Below are 19926 nucleotides of genomic sequence, written 5' to 3' on the forward strand. Positions count from 1 at the left end.
GGTTAAAAACTCTGATGATCTCGCTTTATCTGGATTTAATGAAATTAATGGGAAGTTAAATTGGTGGGACTAAATGGACAGAAATACAATACTAAGAAACCAGGGGAAAGATTTTGAAGTCTCCACGCTGTATATAGTTGAAGTTTTGGGTGATGCAGTCTGAGCTACCGCAATGAAATCCTCAGCTTTGTGAGAAATGTTTGACATTTGAAAAGTGGCCTGAGAAATAGGGAGTGAAAGTGAAAGGTTAGAAATGTGTGGGGTGTCGTCAGCCTTGGGACCAGTGGCTAAAACAAATCAGAGCAGAGGTGTTTGGGCTCAGAATTATGGTCCTCTTTGTAGCCCTGAGAGCACCATAAAGAACGGACTTGTGACACAGCGAGATGCTGTTTTCAGTACGATGCTGCCTCCATCTGCCGAAGCTATGTGCTTTATAGCGTGCAACCTCCGTATCGCAGCTCCCCAGGGCCGCCACAAAACATTGCACTTTTTTTTCAGTCCTCTGAGGCGTTCAATTACGTCATGACTGCTTGCTGGTGGTGAGGTGGAAGCAACAGAATGGACTTTATTCATCTATAATTTCCTGATAAGAGGATCTAAATACAGTTTATCACAGCATTACAGGAATAGTTAGGTTTTAATACAATTTAAGCTTTATTTGTGACATAATGTTGATAACCACAGAAAATAGCTTTGACTTGTTGATCAGCTTCTTCTAAAAAGCTGAAGTAATGATTAAAGGGATGGATGACTGAATCTGCCAATGTGAATTTTGCATAGAAATCTATAAATAACATAAGAATAAATTAATTTTCCAATGAAGGATTTACTATTGTACAAACTTGTGTGATTTAGAATTACATTTTTCTGCATTATTTTATTATTTTATTTGAACACATATTCATTTTATTCAACTTTCATTCTAAATTTCCTTGTTTGTAAAGTTATTATCCTCATTTTTCTATTTTAATTATTTTTTTCTATATTCATTAATTTAATTGTTTTAAGTTATTATTTATTTATTTATTCATTTATACATACATGGATTTATTCATTCAATTCTAAATTACACTGAAAAAAAAAAAATCAGGTTTTGAAATATATAATGATTCCTGTCTGGCTCTCAATATTGCAAGTACCTTTCTGTGCCTGCAAGTAGTTTTATTATTTTAGTTAAATTATTTTGTTTATTAGATTTTGATACCAGATTAATTTCTTTGCTCATTCATTCTCTATCTCGACACCGGCCTCTCTTCTTCCTCAAGACACTGAGTCCACAAGGCCTCACTTATGTTTTGTCTCAGTGTTGATTTGAAATGAATCACTGAAGGTATTATTATGTGTTTAAACTCTTGGTGTGAGACGCAGCGCCATACCAATTCTTCATTATATTTTCACACCTTTACTATGACTCCGCTACCTGAGGAGAGAGAGAGATCGAGAGAGACAAAGTAACACAATAAACCTCTGGTTCTATTCCAGGCAGCTGCTTGAGTTTCTGTTGTTCTCCATTCTGTAACTGTTTCAAAACATGCAAATGAGACTCTCTGAATCAGCACGAAATCTGTTGTTTCACTGTAAAAAAAAGAAAAGAGAAAACAAACAAGAAATACAAAAATACAAAAGATTGAAAAACTAAGATTGTGTATTGCATCACCTTATATTGTAATATAATGAGCTGAGGTCGAAACTCTTTCTGTGTAAAATGTGTGTGATATTTTTTTAGTTATTCTAGCTGTTCTATGATCTATTAAGTTTTTTTTAACTTAAATGAAGCCAAAGAAACAAATGTGGGATAAATTTAGCCATAACCTAGCACTGTATTGAAATTTTCTACATTTTCTTCATTTTCTCCACAATTGTCTGTGATTATTTCGGTTCAGATCACTTAGAATACAGGGCTATTTTTTGTTTTTGGTTCAGATTGTAAGAATGTTTCAACTGTCATGGATGTCATTGTAGTATTTGCATTGCAATTGGTCTTATTTTTTGCTCGTTAAATTGTGCTTTCTCTTGCATTTACTTATTCATCAGCTACCTTTATGTTGCAAATGCGGCACATGGCATGTGTGCACTTGTCTTAGAGCATCATTTTGCCTCATACTGGCTCTATCAGTACATATCTAAAATTATAACAGGAAAGAACTATACAGTCAATTTAGGGTATGATTCATTGAAGCATTTGGCAGACTGTCTTACATTTGATTGGCAGAGAGACCTGATAAGCTCCCTCACAGCTTTAAAGGAAAATGCAAACATGTGCTGAGGGATTTTACAATGACAGAGATATCCTTAGAGAAAGATGAAGGATTGACTTTATGGTTCAATTAACCATGAGTGAGTACAGATGCAATAGATCTACCAAATGTAGCATAAATACCTTTTCTTAAAAAAAAAAAAGAAGTATTTTGCTCCAATCAGACTGCATGGTTGCAGAGCAACTTCTGGGAGTTATGGCACACAAGTTTCAGTTAGCAACAAAATCGTGTTTGAAAGATTGATATTGTAAGAGCAATATAGTGCTATCATACCACTTTTTTGTGTTTGAGTATTGAGATACTAAGAAATTGTGTACTAGAGTAGTACAAACTTTCTGACCTTTCAGACTTTATGATGGAGCTCAAAAGCTTGGCTATTATCACTGCAGCTCCTTGGTCAAGAATGCTAGCATAGCATAGAGGTAATGGAGTAAAGATGTGGTCTTGTTTGGATGTTCAATCCTACGGTTGTTCTGGAATGGGAGTTCAGAGTCTCGCTGTAGTGCCATTCTGCCCTTGAGCAAGGCATTTATCCCTGAATTGCTCCTGTGGGAACTTTTTTTGTTGGATAAAAATGTCTGCTAAATGACAGATTTAAATTTAGTGATGACTTGTTGACTTTTTGGGTCATGTTTTGAGAGGAGTTCAAATAAGTTGTTCCTGAGCACAGAAAGAGGAAAGAGGCCTTTGCACCATCGTTACACCCTGACACTCACAAAGAGAAACATAGTCACAAAGCCACTGCAGTGTCATATCCTGTCCAGTGGAGGTGGAAACAGTTGTGTGAATGTGAGCCAGAGGGCAACAAATGATTCATGTTGCTTAACTGGTAGAGAATGTTGCTAACAATGCCGAGGCCACAGGTTCGACATAAGTCACTTTGGATAAAAGTAGTGTTGTTATAATACACTCATACACGATATAGATATATCACATTTATTTTCACCACAATATTATATTCATACTTGGGTTCCTTTACTTTAAAGTATGTTTGTAGGACTTTTTATGTATTCATGTGCACATTTACACCAATGCAGGTTAATTAATGAAAAAGCAGGTTGTAAAAAAAAAAAAGCACAAATTGTCAATTCTAAATTAAGGAAGTACACAACCTGCTTGGAATATACTATTATTATTTAATTTTGTAGATTTTTAAATTTTTTATTTATTTATTATTATTTCTTTTTTGCATTTGTTAAAACAATGTCTAATGTGTTTTTCAAATAATCTATTTATCAAAGAATACTGAAAAAATCATCAGTATCACAGTTTCCACAAAAATATTAGGAAACACCCCCATTTTTATCAACATATTAAGCAACACCAAATCTATTATGAAGAATTTCTATAAATAAGTTCTGAAGCATCATGTGACATTGAAGACCGGTGTAATGGCTGTTGAAAATTCAGTTTGGCCATTAGTAATAGATTACATTTTAAAAATATATTAAATTGGAAAACAGTTATTTAAATTCCATGAAAAAATACTATAGTAATTTATGTTAATACTATATTGTTTTTGTACCAAACTATAGTAAAGTGTAATATACAGTATATATTATAGTATTTACAACACTTTGTTAATGAAGGCTACAACATACTCTAGTATTAACTATAGTGAACTGATAAACTGTAATAAATACTGTAATATACTTTAGTTTTTACAACAGTAAACTGTAGTGTGTATTTTAGTATATTATACCCTATAGTTGTAGAAAATTTTGCACAGTATTGGGTAAAGTAATTTTTTTTTATGTTAGTAAAGTTATATTACCACAGCAACTATAGAATTACCACAACAAATTAATTAAAACATTTATTAAACGTAAACTTATTACTTTACTATAGTACAGTTAAAAAACACTAGTATTTACTATAAATTACCATAGTATTTTTTTATGTGGGATAATACACCAAATTTTTGAATGACAATATACATATAATAACATTTTCTCTTTTAATCTTTGTTTTTATTCTTGCTGGAATCTTTTTACTATTCACTCAGAACATTAACTTGCTCTCTACACACACTTACACAATTATCTTTCCAAAGACCCTTGGCCTTAATTTCATTTGTTTCTCTGTAAATAAATGCTCTTGTTAAATGAGATGAAACAAAAACCAGGGGACACTTTAAATTATAACTGAAAGCAATTTTCCTTGTAATAACATCTGTAGTGTCTCTGAAATTAAATAAACATACAGTTAAATCTCTTTCTCTTTGTCTCTCCGCAGTGTGTGAGAGCAGGGGCGGAGGTAGCGATCTCGTGCCCAGGTTCTCCTCATCCTTGCCCACGTACCTCCCTGTGTCCTGCCAACTGCAGGGTGCAGAGTCATCCTTCTTTCTCCGGGAGGCCACACAGGATGTGATGCGTAACGGGAGCTTGCAGACACGCAGTGAGCCTCTCTTTCTACACCTGCCCGATGCTGGCCCTGCTCCCCTCTTGTCCGTCAACTGTAGCTATGGGAACCTCACTGCAGAGGCGCCAGTACCGCCAGAACTCCTCCAGGGGGCGCTGGCACGTTCCTTCCAGACCTCTACACACCTCACACTGGGCTGGAAGGTGAGAGCGCACCTGGTAAGCAGGAGGATAGGAGTGGATCGACCTCAAATCCAGGTGTTGTTTTATCTGGCGGGCCGTAGGTGGGAGGATGGGGATCCTCCCGCAGAACTACTTCCGTGTATCCGTGTTGTTGGGTTCCGTGATCCAGGGGAAGGCTCTGTATCAACTGCCTGCCGACTGGAGGGAAACCTGGGGATCTGTGTAGCACAGCTTGGCATTCCAACGACCTGGTTCAATGTTCCTTCACCACGTAGACGCACACAGGAGCCCGTTCCTGTCACGGTGGAGTTGCACTACTCTATCCTTCCTCCAGAGGCCCTGGGGAAAAAGTGTGTAGCAGGTAGGGTGCAAGGAAAGGCTGTAGGGCAGGAAGGGGATATGCAAAGGATTGGGACGGTGATTCTCACCACTGGGGACAACAAAGTGCCCAGAAACCGACTTAGACTGGATGGAGATGTCGAGATTCTGGCACCCATCAACCCGGTTAAACAAGGACAGACAGTGGGATTTCAAGTACTAATGAATTCTGCTGCTGCTACTGAGCAGTTCACATTGAGGTAAGACAAAGTACATGCACACACCTGCATAGAGGTTGAACGTCTTGAGCTCATTAATGCATTACTGCATCAATCAGACAATAATTAGTTCTTAATTTCAGTACAATCAACCAAATTTACTATGGTGGTAGGGCTTGTATGACAACTCATTTTTACTTGCCTTGTACTTGTCTTCCAGAAAAGTAGCCAACCTTATGTAAGTGAATCAAAATATGTAAAGATGCACCTGATATGAACATTTTGGACAATATTTTAATTGTCATTTTTATTATGAAGTAATTATAGGGGTGCACTATTTGACCAAAATCTTATTTCACTATGCAAGTAATTTTATTTCACAATAATGGTATATGTTACAATATAAAACAATATAAAACTTAGAGCAAAGATGCACATAACAAGTAATAGGACACATTCAATAAAAGACTAGTTCAACAAGTCTATAGCACTGTGTTGATGAAGAGTGTCAGTGGAGGGTACAGTATGTCTGTGCATCTGTGATGGTGTAGCTAAAAAAAAATAAAAGTGTGCATGACTCCATTACAGATTCATGTTGATCGCATTGTCATAAATGGTTTCTGTTAGTGGCTGGAATTGTTTCAAGGTGGCTTGTAAGAATAGTGGCTATGTCAACGCTTTAAATCAGGGTTGTCCAATCCTGCTCCCGGAGGACCAGCTTCCTGCAGAGTAGATCTCCAACACACCTGCCTGGTTTCTAGTAACTCTGAAGATTCTGATTAGCTGGTGGTTCAGGTGTTTAATTAGAACTGGAGCTGAACTCTGCAGGATGGTGAGCCTTCAGGAGCAGAATTGGGCACCTTTGCTCTAAATTAACTCTGGCCATCTTAGCTTGCTTACAGCGTGTTTATGAACATAAAAGCTGTGTCCGAAATCTCAGGCAGCAGACTTGTAGCCACGCTGCCCTATCAGTATGTTTATTTATTGGTATTATTTAGTCATATTCATTTATTTTAGTTTAAAAGTTTAATTTAATCAATTTTTTAAGTATAATTAAAAAAAGTTTGTTAATTTAACAAATTAATAAATATCACTATAATATTATTTACTATAAGTATTTTATAATATGTATATAATAATAATAATAATAATAATAATTATTATTATTATTATTATTATTTTATCTAATGGTAAAATTAAAAAATTAATATGTGTTTTTTTGTTTTTTTTGCTTACAAACATTGAGCCATAGAGTTTTTATTTTGGCGGAGAAAACGCAGGGAACCTTAAAATGCTTTAAAATGCTTCTATTTTGTTGACAACAGATTCTCATTACAACTCATTACAGGTTTGGGAAGATGATTTAGGCAAGTGTTATTTTCAAATGCATGGTATATGCGACTCAATCTCACAGGACTTGAAGCGATGGAGTTCATGCAGGGCAGCATTTACTGCAAACTGAATAGAGACACTGAAAACTCTGTTTTATGAGCTGCTCACATAAGAGAACATCAGATTACATATTTATAAATGTCAATGCCATCTTTGAGATTTGATCATTGTTCTTATAAACCGTTTTGCATACTTTGGCATTGCTAGAATTAACACAAAAGTTATCAGCCAACTGATGAGTTACACTGTTTCATATACTTTCATATACTGTTTTTTTCCCCTTACTTGCATTTGGTGTTTGGCAAGTGTAAATTTTAGGCCGTTTACACCCATGAAGCTCCCATTATTCAGTGCTAACAATACACACGCATAGAGTTTGGTGATCCTTATAGTGGCAGTTCACACATGAACACACTGCTGCTCGCTTACTCGCTGGCAGCTTTTCATTCTGGAGGCCTTGGGGCTTTCCCAGACATATGATAGATTAGGCTTATTCATCAGTGTGCACATAAAGCAGACTACCGCTGTACACGTCCCACAGCTCCGCTCCTCTCTGTCACATTCACTGCTGTTGAGTTTTATTATGGCCAATAATTAGTCTCTGCCATCAGCACGTAAGGATCATTAAAATGGATGAAGGAGCACTACTTTGAGGTTGTTTCAGGGGGTATAAAAGCTGAGTCTCTCATATAGTGACTGACAAGATTTTAGGTGGATATTTACATCCATACACAGTCGTTATTAGTAATTGTTTACAGTTTAAGATAAGAGACTTTGGTGTGATGCCATCTAAGTGTATTTATGTGTGAGATTGTGATTATCTGCAGGAGAGTCACTATGGAATGTGTCTCTCCTATCTCAATTAACTTCAGTCAGCAGAGAGACAGATGCATGCTGGCAGAGGAAGATGCTATTGTTTCTGCTAGTTGAACGATGCTGCGACATCAAAGCCACTCCTGCTGGTGTCGTTTGGGTCTATAAAAGATGTGTGATGTCTTTCATTTCGCCACCTGCTATCTGTTTAGATGGAACAAATCAAAATGTTTTCCTCCTACCGATGATGGAAAAAGTCTCCCAGCCGTTGTTTGTCTGTTTGTCTAGAAATTCTCAAATTTCTGCCCTCATTGTTGCCGTGGAGGAGATTGAAACAGCTAAAAATAGCTTCATTTGTTCCCTCTACAGTCAAAGCAGAGTTAGTGTAGTTGGTATTTTTCCTTGTTTGTGTATCATACACATGGAAAGACTCAGGTCTTTGAAAGCACACCTCAACCGAATTTTGAATCGACCTTACAAAGCCAAAACATTTAGAAATGTCTTCTGTCACAGTCTAGACATAGTTTAAAGATTCTAGATCAGTGGTTTTTCTAGATCAAGTTCTTACTTGTGTATATACCTGTACCTTAACTGGAAAAAAAATATCCCACTAGTTAACATAAAAACTTGTTAAATGTTAATTATCATTTTGCATTAAATTGGATTTCTATAAATTTTGAAAAAAATAATTATGATTTATTATTTTATTTTATTTTATTTTATTTGTTAAATACTTCTACTTCAAAGAAGTTTAGACCAACTTTCTTGGTCCACAATCCATTTTCTAAAGGGTTGTAACTACAAAATATTTAAAATTAGCGATATATATATATATATATCAGGCACGTGCAGAGGGGGGGGCGTTGGGTGCTTGGTGCCCAAAGTGCCCTTTTGTCAAAGCAAAATTTCCTCTAATTTTTTTTTTTGTCATAACGTTTCCTTTTGTGATTACCTGCTCATGCCCAATCTAAATATTAGTAAAATTTTGAAATAAATAATTTAGCCGTCAATAAGATGACCAACATGACCTTTGACCTGACGACGACGACCTCCTCATATGACCGGGACGATTCGTCACGGCGCACGCGCATTTTTTAATTGTCAGAGGATATTTTCAACACCGCGGAAGCTGGTAAGTGGTGTTTCATTCTCAGCGAAGTGATTTTGATATTTATTTACTTATTATTATTTTACAAGAACGACGTAATGTGAGAACATGCAGATATGTTGTTCATATCGCGGTGGGTAGCCTGTAGTGTAGAGTAAAGTTAGCATGCTGTTTGAGGGAGAAACGTTTCACAGGAATCGAGTGGCAGAGGCGTCATGCCCATTCAAAGATTTCTGAGCCAAGTTGATTTTAAATGCAGCTTCCAAACGACAAAAAAAAAAAAAAAAAACGCAGAATAATATTTTTTATATATTTGATATAATCACACTGTTGTGATTAGGTCGTTCAGTGCACAGCATCAGCTGCTAAATTCAAATCTGTGTTTGCTGGCTGGCGCTGAGCCAGAGACGTTCGTACAACACTTCATGATAACCAATCAACGGTTCTGTTGCATATTTAAGGTGGACTTATTGATTAGGTGCAAGAATAGTAGTGATGGTTAAAATAATAGACTGATAATGAAATAGTAGATAGTGCCTTGTTCCTAGATGGACAGAGACCGGAAAGTTATAGATAAGATGAGGAGATGGAGATAGAGGAAGAAAAAGAGGCAAATGTAGACGCACAAGTGACAGAAAGATCAGGTAAGCAAGCCAGGAGACAGAGGCTGGTGAGAAAGAGGAAAATGTAGAGTCACAAGCGTTTTCTATAGTTTTTACTATAACCGCTGTTCTTAATTATTCTGTAGAACAGAGAAGAAAAAGCCATCAGGTTGGGACAATTTAAGACATTTCAGTTTCTAATCCCAGAGTTATTATTAGGTGGAATTAGTTTTTTCTTTTTTTACTTTTAAAGTTAAAATTGTCTCTTCTAATCTTTTTCTTTTTCAAAACTGCATCACAGCATTTGCTGTCGTATCAATACATAATCATCCATATCGATACGCAAATCGGCAAGGAATACATCACAATATATTGTTGTATTGCTATTTTGAACCACGCTATTTAAACCTTGTTCCATGTGCCCCTTTTATACTTTGAGCACCTGCCCCTCCAAAGGTCTCTGCACGGCCCTGATATATATATATATATATATATATATATATATATATATATATATATATATATATATATATATATATATTATGGCCGGGACTCGATTAAAAAATTAATCTAATTAATTAGAGGCTTTGTAATTAATTAATTGAAATTAATCGCATTTTAATCGCATATAAATATTTGACCTGAGCACAGAGAAGTATTTTTTTTTTCACATGGATTTATAGTATACCATTGAATAATGACTGAATACATAAGCTTAAGCAACAAAATATTGTTTATTTTTGTTCAACCAAGTCTAGCAGACCAGTGCCATGAAGTGTAGCAATAGCATATTTAGAAACAATTTAGAAATAGTATATTTCAGAAATTCAGGAAGCTTATAGGTGCTGGAACCTTCTGTAAAGTGTTTTTTTAGTAAAACACAATACTGTCAATTACATTCAGAACATTGGAAACCCTGACTATTAGAAAACATCTCTCTGTTGCTTCAGAGGCCATAACATACTAAGTCCAACTCTCAATAACCTTGGCCAAAACAATAAAGAGTTCAACATAAAGTGCCAGTTGCACCAACAAAATAATACATATTTCAACATAAAGTGTATAGTCCACGCTAGCTGCTATATGTTTTGCGTTGAGGTGATACTTGAGGTTCGATCATGTGCTGCGGTGACATGCGAACGCTAGTTGGTGCTCCAGTATAATCGGTCCGCTGAAACTCATCCAGTGAGAAACGTTCCGCGGTGCAAAAATAAGTTATTAAAAATGCGTATTCTGTAATTAATTAATCTTAATTAACGCATTATTTTTTGTGTAATTAATTAATCTCAATTAACGCGTTAAAGTCCCGGCCCTAATATATATATATATATATATATATATATATATATAATTTAAAGAAGAAACCTAAATCGTTTCTACTAAATCTTTACTACTTTGAAGATGTTTTTCTAACCTTTCTGGACATGGACAGTATACCATTCACACAGCTTCAATGGAGGGACTGAGAGCTCTTGGACTGAATCTAAAATATCTTAATCTGTGTTACAAAGATGAACGGAGGTCTCACGTGTTTGGAACGACATGAGGGTGACTCATTAGATTTTTGGGTGAACTAACCCTTTAACTCTTCTTGTTTACGGCGAGTAATTACTCCTTATATTACAGTATATCTTATATTGCAACCAACTGTTAGACTAACTGCGTCTAGGAGTAAGTTATGAGTTTAAATAAATTAGAAAATGTCATTTGATCACAATTTTGGAAATAATTCTTCTGTTTGCCCTGTTCTTTCAAGTGTGCCAGTGTTTCAAGAGGAAACATTCACACTTCACATTGTGATGCTTGGTGAACAAAGCACTGGATTTCTCAATTGATTTGCCACATTTTTCCAGTTTTAGTACTTGTTCTCAAATCAGCAAGCACAATTGTCTACAGCTTTGCATATCTTACTATTTAACAGATCTGTACTGTTTTCACCTAATTTGCAAGGCCAGGTTCATTTATTATAAGATCTTCAGCTTAAGAGAAGAAAGAAAGACAGAAAGAAACCAAACAATACATGGTAATACTTTACAATAAGGTTCATTAGTTTAGTAGACTAATTTAGTTAAAATGAAATAAGAATAAACAATACTTCTACATCATTTATTTATCTTAGTTGATGTTAATTTCAACATTTACTAATGCATTATTAAAATAAAACAAAAGTTGTTTTTTAATATTAGTTAATGCACTGTAAGTTAACGAACTAACAATGAACATCTGCATTTTCATTAACTAACATTAACAAAGATTAATAAATATTTTAATAAATGTGTTGTTCATTGTTTGTTCATGTTAGTTAATACATTAACTAACATGAACTTATGGAACCGTATTGTACAGTAGTACTGTATTATTTACTGTATTTTTGATCAAATAAATGCAGCATAGTATATTGGTAACACTTACTGTATACTGTACAATATACTGTAGTTTCATTTGTTTATATTAGTTAATGCATTAGCTTACATGAACTAACAATGGTCAATTCATTCTTATAAGGTTTGGCCAAGTTAGTTCATGGTGCTTTACCTAATGTTACCAGATGCAATATTGATTCTAGAAATGTTTTAGAGAATGTTAAAATTAATATTTACTTATATTAATGAATGCTGTAGAAGTATTGTTATAAATGCTGTAAAAGTATTTTTGTTCTTGTTAACTTTTAGTTAACAAATTATTCAAATTATTCATTATAGTAAGCCAGTATATTAAATATAGCTGAATGCCGTATTACATTAAGCACTTTTCTGTATTCCTCCATCACACTTTTATTTGCTGTTCTTTAACTATTCCTTCTACCTACTGTTTTCTTTCTTCTTCCTCGTCTTAAAAACCAATCTGCATTTTGATTTTCTTCCAGACTGCATAACGCAATCAAAGGACTGGATTTCATCTGCTTATACACTTTGTCTATGATTAATAATAATAATAATAATTTGTTGCATTTATATAGCACTTTTTCCAGAACACCCACCACACACCAGCTTATTGGTGGAGAGGAGAGATAGTGATGAAGCCATTCAGCAAATATGGGGATGATTAGGAGGCCGTGATGGTCAGAGGCCAATGGGTGAAATTGGCCAGGATGCACAGTTTACACCCCTACTCTTTTTCAAAGGACATTCTGGGATTTTTAATGACCACAGAGAGTCAGGACCTCAGTTTAACATCTTATCTGAAGGACGGTGGTTATTGACAGTACAGTATCCCCATCACTATACTGGGGAGTAAGGACCCACATAGACCACAGGGTGAGTACTCCCTGTTGGCCTCACTTACACCTCTTCCAGCAGCAACCTAGTTTTCCCAGAAGGTCTCCCATTCAGGTACTGACCAGGGATCTCATTTATCTCATTTATAAAACTCTCTGTAGATTTCATCCTAAATTTTTACGTAGGCACAAAAGCTAGATTTTGCATATGCACAAAAGTTTTCAGATTTATAAAACCATGCGTATGCCAGAACCTGTGCAAAAATCTCTTAAAAAAATTCCAGTCAGGGGAAGATTGTGCGTACGTGCCTCTCCACTTCGACTCCTCTCCAAAATTACCATATATGGAGCATACAACGCCTAGTTTTACCATGCATAACCTCATCTGCATATAATTTCCATGCAAACTCCCATGCACGTGACACCATGTTTTACGTGGAGACATTAAGAAAATATAAGATTTCAGCATTTCATTGCTTTTTTCCCAGGAGATTGTTGTGAAGTAAAATTTACATCACATTGTTTTTGTAAAGATCTGTGCAGTCAGTGTCACTATCTGGTGAAAAGTGTGTCAGTAGTTAAAGGGATAGTTCACCCCAAAAATATATATTTTGTAATCATTTACTGACTCTGTCTTTCCAAACTTCCTCAGTGGAACACAAAATAAGATATTTTGAAAGTCATTAGGTCTTCTTTTGTATTACAATAATAGTCACCTTTTTGTATCCTGACCTCTACTGGGATTCTGTAGGTCAGTACATTATTAATGCAAGTTTCAATTAGAGAGGCTGATCAGTGACATACTTTTCATGAGTTTTTGGTACCAGATATATTTTTGTGCTAGTATTGCAAAGCAAAATTCCACAAATCTTCAAATTATGTGCATCCTCACAGAGCTGTGCTTTAGCTAAAACAAAAGCCATTATCGCACACACACACACACACACACACCTCAGAAGCTGTGCTAATGAGGACTAAGATAATGATATTTACTACATACAACCCCTGAACCTCACACAAGCCAGATAACACTAATAACATTTAAAAAAATAAAATTGTATTGTAGGTGTTAAGACAGGTGTTAAGACCGGGTCTGCACCAAGCCATTGTGTTAACGCCTGTCATCCAGTCCAAAGTGGACTTTATTATGCAATGATAGGCTACCGCCTTGGGCCCCCAAAAGTCAAGGGCCCACTAAATTACTTTTAATTTACAAGGTGTGCATTTAAGCACAGACACGCGAACAGTTGCTGTTTACAGTGTTTATTACTACAACAACTGTCTGCATGTCTTGAGCTGAACTTGCTTCTTGTGTATCCCACTTGTAGTAAATGTAGTAAATATCATGCATGGGAAGCTGTAATTAAGTATTGAGCAACAGAGCAACAATAAAAGGTCACTCTAAAATGTGCAGTTTTATCACACAGCACAATGCCACCGATGTCACAAGTTTTGAGGGAGCGTGCACGTGCAGGAATGTCCACCAGAGCTGTTGCCCTTGAATTGAATGTTAATTTCTCTACCATAAGCCATCTCCAAAGTCATTTAAGAGAAATTTCTGTGGCCTCACAAACGCAGCCCACGTGTAACCACAGCATCTTGATATGCCACACCTATGAGGTGGATGGATTATCTCAGCAAAGGAGAAGTGCTCACTAACACAGATTTAGATGTAATTTTTTTTATAAATTCCTTTTCATTATTTTTACAGTTTCATTTACATTCATTTACACCACTAAAAATAAATATATTTTAAAGTTGTTAAAGTAATGTGCATTTTCAATAATCCTGTTTTCAATTTTTGTTCAGACCAATGCAAAACAACATAAAAGAAAGCCATTATAACATGTACATGAAAAATGTAGAAGCATTGGACACAACTATGGGGCACCATTGTGCAGCAGCAAACATCACAACAAAAAAGGAAACTCAATGTTAATGTACTGTAGGTAAATGTGTGCAATTTTATAGGGCTCCATTCCTATATTTTCCCTGGGGCCCACAATTCACTAAATACGCCCATGCTTCTGGTGTCACACAGTGCATCAGTGCTGTGGCTGCCTACTATTGTGGCCAAATGTTCAAGCGCCCACCACTTTACATCCATAAATCGCATTCTCTCTCACTCTTTTCCTCTCCAATAGTGCTCCTTCTCTCACATCCTCATTAGCCAACTCTAAAATATTCATTTGAACAGACACTGAGCATCATTAGTCCCTGTTAGATGACATGATGTATAAGAAAAGGAAAAAGAATCAGTTCTACAGGATCTCTAGGGAATTGGTCTTAATGAAAATGAAGTCTTACTCAAGATTTTTTTTTTTCTTTTATTCTGCTTAGCCATACACAGACAATTTTGTTGATGACTTATGTGTGTATGTGTGTGTGTGTGGTTGGGATGACCTGCTCATCCATTTAGAACTACAGAAAGCACTTGACTCCCTCTCTGTCTCTGTAAATGTGCATGACTGTGTAGTTAAGCTGGCCCATAGACGTGATAAGTACAAGACTTCTGGGTAATTACGTTCAACAAGAGAGGTGATAGAAAGCTAACCGTGTGTGTATGTGCATGATTACATAAAACTGTGAAGTAGATTGAGGGTCATGAGCACTTGTGGCTTCCCACCTGTGCTGGAGCTTGTCTTATTACCAGTCTGGTCTCATTTCATATCGTTCTAATCTCAAAAGCACTTAGCGTGGTGCTTTTGAACACAGGGGGCAAGGCCTGTAGATCGAGAGAATGTCTGAAACAATCTCTCTTGCAACTCTGTCCCCCCTACCTCCCACCTGTCTCTAACAAGCACAAACATACACATATCGAACTCCCAGGAGAGGCTCAGAGCTTATTTCTTGATCTAGCTGACGTCTGAGAGCTGCATTGAGTGGGTTCATTACAAACATATGGAAAGGTAAGTGGTCCCTGGGGGCTCTTGTATTGTTCATCCAGAGGTAAAACCTCTTTATCTCGTTTTCTGAAGACCTACAGTATCTAAATCTTGTGTGCACAGGAAGGGGTCACGATTATGTGAATGGTTTTTCCAAAAGCTCTGTTAACTGCAATTTACTTCTAATGGCCGTAATGTAAAAATGTGTTCACTCAAAAGGACTTTTCACACTTGAAATAGTTAGCCCTTGGCCATTTAAAGCCTGGGTAAAAAGAATCCTGGGTAATCTTAATTCACATATTACTCTGCTTATTCTTTACCAAGGGTTAACAATTAATCCTGGGTATTCATGAGCTGCCATTTGACACATACATTCCTAGACACCGGGTCAATGTTCTCTTTTGCATATTTGCAATGCCATTGTAATATATATTTTTATTACTTATTGTCAAAATGTTAACATTGTCAAAAATGCTAAAATGAACAGTTTAAAAGAGTGTTCAGCAGGCATGATTATTGAAAGAAATTTGTATTTTTATAAATCAAGGTTGCATAAAATTGATCAAAAGTGACATTAAAAAAATCTATTTAAAAATGCTGTTATTTTGAACACATCACTGTAGTAAATTTGCATTTGATTAGTCATTGACAGATTCTTTAAATATGAGAAGTACTTACAGGCTGTGAGTCAGAAGCACCAGACTGTCCTTGCAAAGTTGGAACCGCCCCACTTTATAAAAACAGGCTTTGTGTGTAGATGCCATTGTAGGCTAATTGTCACGGTTCATGGGATCATGATCTCATCTGTGCTTTGTTTTCAGTGAGTATGTGTGTGTTAGCGTGGCGAGTGGGTGTTGCCGATTGTTCATTATGAGCGACTCATTTGCCATGCTATATAATGTGCGTTGCCCTGTCTTGTGTTGTCAGATCCTTGATGTTTGTCCTCTCGCTCTCGGTCCTCCATTCCTTCGTTGTTGGATCTTCGGGTCTTCCTCTCTCCATGAGGATTCGTAATGTTGGCTGCCCATTTCATCCCTGTGCTACCGAGACTATCGAGTCCTCAAGAAGCCCTGTATTGTAGCTTTCAGTCATTGTTTTGGCTTTGTCCGATAAAAGGTTTGTTTTGCATCTGATCTTGAAACCTGTCTAATTTCTTGTGACACTAATTTCCCAGGTTCAGGAAACAGTTCTGGAACAGTGATGTAAATATAATTTAACCGCTGATTTCTAGTTGTGTCCTCTTTTGGAAGAACAAACAAAGTAGTTTCACTTTCACACAGCAGCAACAATCCTACAGTGAGAATCAAAGCTATGCCTTCTTCCTTTGCATGAACGTGAAATCTTCCCACACAGTGACATCGACTTGGGGGCGTGTTTAAATGAGGTGTTTTAAGAAGGCTTGGTCGAGTCTTAACTTTTATAAAGAATATCTCTTTGGAATGGAGACTTTAGTCTTTGCAACTTTAGGGATCTTATCTGTGCATTACAGCTTGTAACACTCCAAAGAGAAAGGAAAACTTGAAATTGCATCATATTGATCCCTTTAATTAGGGATGCACAGAATGTTCGGCAACCAAAATTAATGTAGCAAAAAGCTCTTTCGTGTTCTGCAGAATAAGCAAAAAGACAGACTACATTGTACCAAGAATGACATGACACGATCAAATAACAACCAGCATAGAGGCGCGCACTCTTCACAATGCAACAAACATGTCTGCAGTGTGGAAGCATTAAAAACTCTCAGAGACATATGCAAAAATCATTACAAGCACTGACAGCGAGAGACCGTTTAGTGCTGCATCACATGTCTTCGATGAGAAGAGGTAGGGGTGATTGTTGCTGGTTACTAACTATATGATGATTGAAATTGCGAAATGGCCTTAAACAATTAGTAAATAAACTGCTGGACCTTATGTTTTCTAATACACACACAGATTGAATGCATTCTGACAGTGCTGCACAAACTAGCATGTATCTGCTTGTTAACCAGGGTTCAAAATCCAAAGTGCAAGGAAAATCTGCATTGAAACAGTTACTCATCAGTTGCTCAGTCACATTAGAAATAAGAAATGTTTTTTCAGTACCAAATCAGTATATGTATTTGTTGAAGGATCTGGAGTAATAGCTGCTGAAGATTCAACTTTGTCATCACATTATATAACATTTTAGATGGACAGGGGAAAAATGCATCTAGGGTAGCTGTGCAGAGTGGCAAAAATAAAATGTCTTCATGAGCAGAATGTGTGCCAGATTGTGCATTTCCAGTAGACATTATGATGGAAACAATCTAATTTTGTGCCTTCTAGCCAGACTGACTTATTGATGCTGAAAACTTCATGGTGAGGACACTGGACACTGACTTTGATAATGTCTGGTTTAATGGGCTGGTTAACTTTTTGAGTTTTGGGATTTTGCATCAGCTCCCTTTGGGTCGGAACAAGACTAATGTGTACAGATTGTGCAGATTGAAAACCTTCTCTCCACTTAAAAACAAAGTTAAATACAAGAAAGGACTTTATTTTTGTTGCATTTGTTTTGAGCAAACATAAGACAATTTGCAGTGAGTATCTTCTACTCAAATTGATTGAGCTCGTGAGAGGAAAAGCATACATCAAATCAATATAAACCTGAACAACACATGAATTAGTGAGACATTTCTTTTCCACACTGTTGAAATCAGATTGACTGCATAAGACTTCCGAAAATCCGAAATACTATTATAATAAAAACTAATAAAAAGAAAACTACAAAAAGTGACATTTTGGGACAAAAAACTAAGTCCAAACTATGTCAACAAAATGTAAAACAAAATTACTAATTAAGAAAATTATTCTCTGTTGTGCAAAGGTGTCAAACTCATTTTAAATTAATTTGACTTAGTGCTGCTTGGGGGGGGGGGGGGGGGGTTCATGCTATTTCATGCATACTGAGTTTTTTACACTGTTAAAGAGTTGGATTCCCATGCTAAACATGGACAAAGTTTCAAAAATTAAGTTGTACGTTTGAAGGAGTATTTTTGTTCCCAAAATACTCCTTCCGGTTTGTCACAAGTTTCGGAAAGTTTTTAATTCGAGTATGGCTCTGTGTGACGTTATATGGAGCAGAATTTCCTTATATGGGTCCTAAGTGCACGTCTGCCGGAAGAGCGCGCGCTCCCGTATAGCAGAGCACTGAGAGGCTGAGCACAGACAATCACTGATCAGAGCGAGAGCGTTGCGAAAAGTCACAAAAGAAGTGTGTTTTTGGTTGCCAGGGCAAGACAACCCTGCACAGATTACCAAAAAAAAAAAAACAGCATTAACGTACCAGTGGATGGAGTTTATTTTTACAGAGCATCAACGGAGTTGTGCAAGTGTTTGTGTTTGTTCCCCTGCATTTCGAAGATGCTTGTTTTACAAACAAGGCCAAGTTTGACGACGGATTTGCGTATCGTTTATTTCTTAAGGATGATGCAATCACAATGAAAAAGGGTCACGATCATGTGTTGGAACCGCAGGCGGTGAGTAAAACTGCTTAAAATATCTCTGCCTCCTTGTTAGTGCGTCCCTCCCATGCCGGAGACCCGGGTTCGAGCCCCGCTCGGAGCGAGTCGTTGGTGCTGCTGCTCTCGTTCAGTTTCAGCCTCGGGATCTGATTCTGGATCATAAATATACGCTGAATCTGACTGTTAGCCATGGTTTGTTTTGGATGATGTTTTTTTCCTCACGGTAATATCACAACTTCCAAACGCTCTCAACGCAAAAGCCTACTGGTGCTCGTGATTCTTTAGCTCCGCCCACACGTCACGCCTCCAGCCGGTCGTGTTTTTCCGGGAAAAATCGGTACAGACTATCTTTCTCTTATGAATATAATTAAACTAAAGACTTTTTGGAGTTATGAAGGATGCAGTACTACTCTATAGGTACTCAAGATTAACAGGATATTGAGTTAAAACGAGCATTTCACCCCCCCTTTAAAAAAAGAAAAAATCTTGTGATATGTAATAAACCACATGAAACCAAAAATGAACAAAGTTAGGATTAAAAAAGACAACATGCATCTAATTTCAATTAAAGGCCTGCTTCTCAGTCTACTAAACCGAATCTGTCTGCTTTAATTTCTGTCTATCAGTCTGCCTGTTCTGCATGTCATACTGGTTATCAGATTTGAATCTATGAATTGCACATGGCAGGACAATTCATTGAGATAGAGACAGCCATCACATCCATCAGTGTGACGGTCAGAGCCTGGAAGAGTAGTCGTTGGTCTATACAAGCTCCTGACAGTCCCCTTGTTTATCCGACAGTGTGATGACAGCAGAGATTCTGTGGTCTGACTAATCCTCTACCTGACAAGAGATCCTTGCCTAGTCGTGTAACAGAAACTCCACTAGAAGGCTGCCAGTACTTTCCTGCTATTGATTTTCTTCAGGAAAATGTGGGACAGCTTCAATTCGGCTCCGTTTTAACCTCAGGTTTGCTTTAACCTTAGCTTAGGTCAAGATGGGTTTTAACCTTAAGTGTAATTAAAAAAAAACCCTAGCTAACTGTTCTTCCTGCTCTAACCCCTTTGACAGTTTGAACCAGGGCTTTG

General features: G+C 36.7%; 1 protein-coding gene across 1 annotated transcript in view; it reads left to right on the top strand.

Moving 5' to 3' along the window:
- LOC113075831 (transmembrane protein 132C-like) overlaps window positions 1-19926 on the top strand; it is a 198645-nt gene that overhangs the window by 45765 nt on the left and 132954 nt on the right. Inside the window, exon 2 of the mRNA XM_026248491.1 lies at window positions 4494-5379. Within this exon, the coding sequence (XP_026104276.1) occupies window positions 4494-5379 (886 nt within the window). The remainder of the gene's footprint in view (window positions 1-4493; window positions 5380-19926) is intronic.

The sequence above is a fragment of the Carassius auratus genome, unplaced genomic scaffold, assembly GCF_003368295.1.
Source record: "Carassius auratus strain Wakin unplaced genomic scaffold, ASM336829v1 scaf_tig00017721, whole genome shotgun sequence".
NCBI lineage: Eukaryota > Metazoa > Chordata > Actinopteri > Cypriniformes > Cyprinidae > Carassius > Carassius auratus.